General features: G+C 42.9%; 1 protein-coding gene across 1 annotated transcript; it reads left to right on the top strand.

The window, feature by feature from the left end:
* Window positions 1–772: 772 nt before the first annotated feature.
* LOC134367834 (probable ATP-dependent RNA helicase DDX53) lies at window positions 773–2611 on the top strand (the record flags this gene model as incomplete). The annotated part of the gene is made up of 1 exon (XM_063084523.1): window positions 773–2611. A coding segment is annotated over exon 1 (1839 nt), but the record flags the coding sequence as incomplete, so codon positions are not given.
* Between the last annotated feature and the right edge of the window lie 228 nt (window positions 2612–2839).

The following is a 2839-nucleotide window of genomic DNA, read 5'->3' as shown; positions in this document are numbered from 1 at the left end:
GGGAAAAAATTAAGAGGCACCGAGAAGAATGACAAACCGCTGAAAACACCCCCAAAGGTCCCTCAGGCCGCACTCTGCCTCTCTTCTAACCATCATCCCTGTGATAATATCTGGAAACTGCCTGGACAAGTGCTGGGGTTTAGCTGAAGAATCAGAGGCAAAATGCCATCCCTGAGTATGTACCTGAGAGACCATTGATGGTATAATTTAATTTACACTAGAGGGCAGGGGAGTGATGAATTCCTCTAGACCAAGTATTGTTGATACTCCAAAAGAAATTTACAAAAACAAATAAACACATAAACACACAAGTATACAAACAAATAAGTTAATTTTTTAGAACTCTATTTTTTTCTCCTATGGAAATAATGGGCCTATAAAAAGTTCAATGTGTACAAATTTAAGGCCTGCTTCAAGGTTGCCCCCAAGCTGAGCCAGAACTATCATGACGAGAGTGAGAGTGAGCTGGACACTCAGGTCACAAAAGTTAGGAAGGCGCTCTCTCAGGGTCCTGTAATTGCTGGCAGGGTCAGCCCCTGAGAGGGAGTGCCTCTTTAAATGTACGTCACAGCCACCTGCTTACATCACACTAGTCCCGGCCCCGTGATTGGTCAGGCATTCAACGCCCCTCCCCTCTGCAGCCTCAAACACTGGTTGCTTAGGTAACAGCCGCTTCAAAGCCTGCAGAGTGGGAGGCTGCAGACCAGACCTTCTCGCATCTCCTGACCGTATGTAGGCCAGAAGCTGGCACCGACACTACCTCTACCCTACAATGTCCCGGGTCCCGGACTGGAAGAGGGCAGAGCGTAGTCCAGGAGCTCCTGGGGCCAGCTGCGATGACAGAGGTGGCAGAGGCAGCAGTTGGAATGGCCCCTCAGGCGGTTTGGGGCCTAGAGCCGCAGGCTCCCATGAACCACCACTCTGCTTTAGACTGGAGAACCACCTGGTTGGCTCAGTCATTGGTCGTGGTGGGTCAAAAATAAAAGACCTACAGCGTTCGACAAACACTAAAATACAGATAAAAAAGGGGGATTGCGAAGCAGTAGTGAAAATTTTTGGCAGCAAAGATATGAAAGCAAAGGCCAAGGCAGCTATAGATACTCTTATTAAAAGACAAGAAAGGTACCGTTCAGAATCGGATGTGGATAATGCTGCGTCCCAACCTCCTGTTGGGAGAGACGTAAGCACAGTTAACGTTGTCAGAGAAGCTCCGCCATTGATGGATTTGGATCGTATTAAGGCAGAAGCCGTGGCGTGGGAAAAAAGAAAGTGGGCAGATTTACCACCAATTAAGAAAGACTTTTACACAGAATCCAAAGCTACAAGCTCCATGTCTAAAGAACAGGTAGACAAGTGGAGGAAAGAAAATTACAACGTAATGTGTGATGACTTGAAAGATGATGAGAAGCGTCCCATCCCTAATCCAGCTTGTGAATTTGAGGACGCTTTCCGTCCGTACACAGAACTTATGAAAAGCATAACAAGGGCGGGTTTTCAAAAACCAACACCAATTCAGGCACAGGCATGGCCCATTGCCTTAAAAGGAGTAGATCTTATAGGAGTTGCCCAAACTGGCACAGGCAAAACATTGTCCTACTTAATGCCTGGGTTTATTCATCTTGATGGTCAACCGATATCTAGAGAACAAAGGAATGGACCTGGCATGCTAGTCCTCACTCCCACCAGAGAATTAGCTCTTCAGGTGGAAGCTGAATGTTCTAAATATTCATATAAAGGTCTGAAAAGTATTTGTATACATGGTGGTAGAAATAGAGAAGGACAAATTCAAGGCATTACCAAAAGTGTAGATATCATTATTGCAACTCCTGGAAGACTGAATGACCTGCAAATGAATAAGTTTGTTGACCTACGAAGCATAACCTACTTGGTCTTAGATGAGGCAGATAAAATGCTACATCTGGGGCTTGAGCACCAGATTAAGAAAATTTTGTTAGATGTGCGCCCAGATCGGCAGACTGTTATGACAAGTGCAACTTGGCCAGATTCTGTCCGTAGACTTGCACAGTCTTATTTGAAAGAGCCTATGATTGTTTATGTTGGCACTCTGGATCTAGTTGCTGTAAACACAGTGAAGCAAAATATAATCGTTACCACAGAAGCAGAAAAACGAGCTCTTATCCAAGAATTCCTAGAGAATATGTCACCAAAAGACAAAGTCATAGTGTTTGTCAACCGAAAACTTGCTGTTGATGACTTATCAAGTGATTTTGGTATCCAAGGCCTCCCTGTGCAATCACTACATGGTGACAGAGAGCTATGTGATCGAGAGGAAGCATTAGAAGACTTTAAAAGTGGAAAAGTGAAGATATTGATTACAACTGATTTAGTATCCCGAGGACTTGATGTTAACGATATCACACACGTATATAATTATGATTTCCCACAAAACATTGAAGAATATATCCACAGAGTAGGACGTACTGGACGAGCAGGAAAGACTGGAACGTCAATTTCCCTTATCACTCAAGATAATTCAAAGATTGCCAATGAATTGATTCAAATTCTGAAAAGAGCAAATCAGAGTGTCCCAGAAGATCTTGTAGCGATGGCCAAGCGATACAACTTCCATAAACAAAAAAAGGGGACACAGAAAAAAGACCAGGAAAATCTTGAGGAAAACCCAAGAAGAATTATGTTTACATTGAAAAGTTGTACCAGCTACGGGAAGATTTAAGGCATGTTGAACATACACAGTATTCAAGATACATAAGAAAGTTATTGGAAACATACTGGCAGTTTGAAGACATAACTGATTCTTAAATAACTCTAAGCTTTCAATACTGTGTATGTTCTTTAATAAAAAAATGTTTTTAAAATG

The sequence above is a fragment of the Cynocephalus volans genome, chromosome X (assembly GCF_027409185.1).
Source record: "Cynocephalus volans isolate mCynVol1 chromosome X, mCynVol1.pri, whole genome shotgun sequence".
NCBI classification, from domain to species: Eukaryota; Metazoa; Chordata; class Mammalia; order Dermoptera; family Cynocephalidae; genus Cynocephalus; species Cynocephalus volans.
The sequence above is the reverse complement of the archived record's forward strand: the minus strand, read 5'-3'. Positions and strand labels throughout refer to the sequence as shown.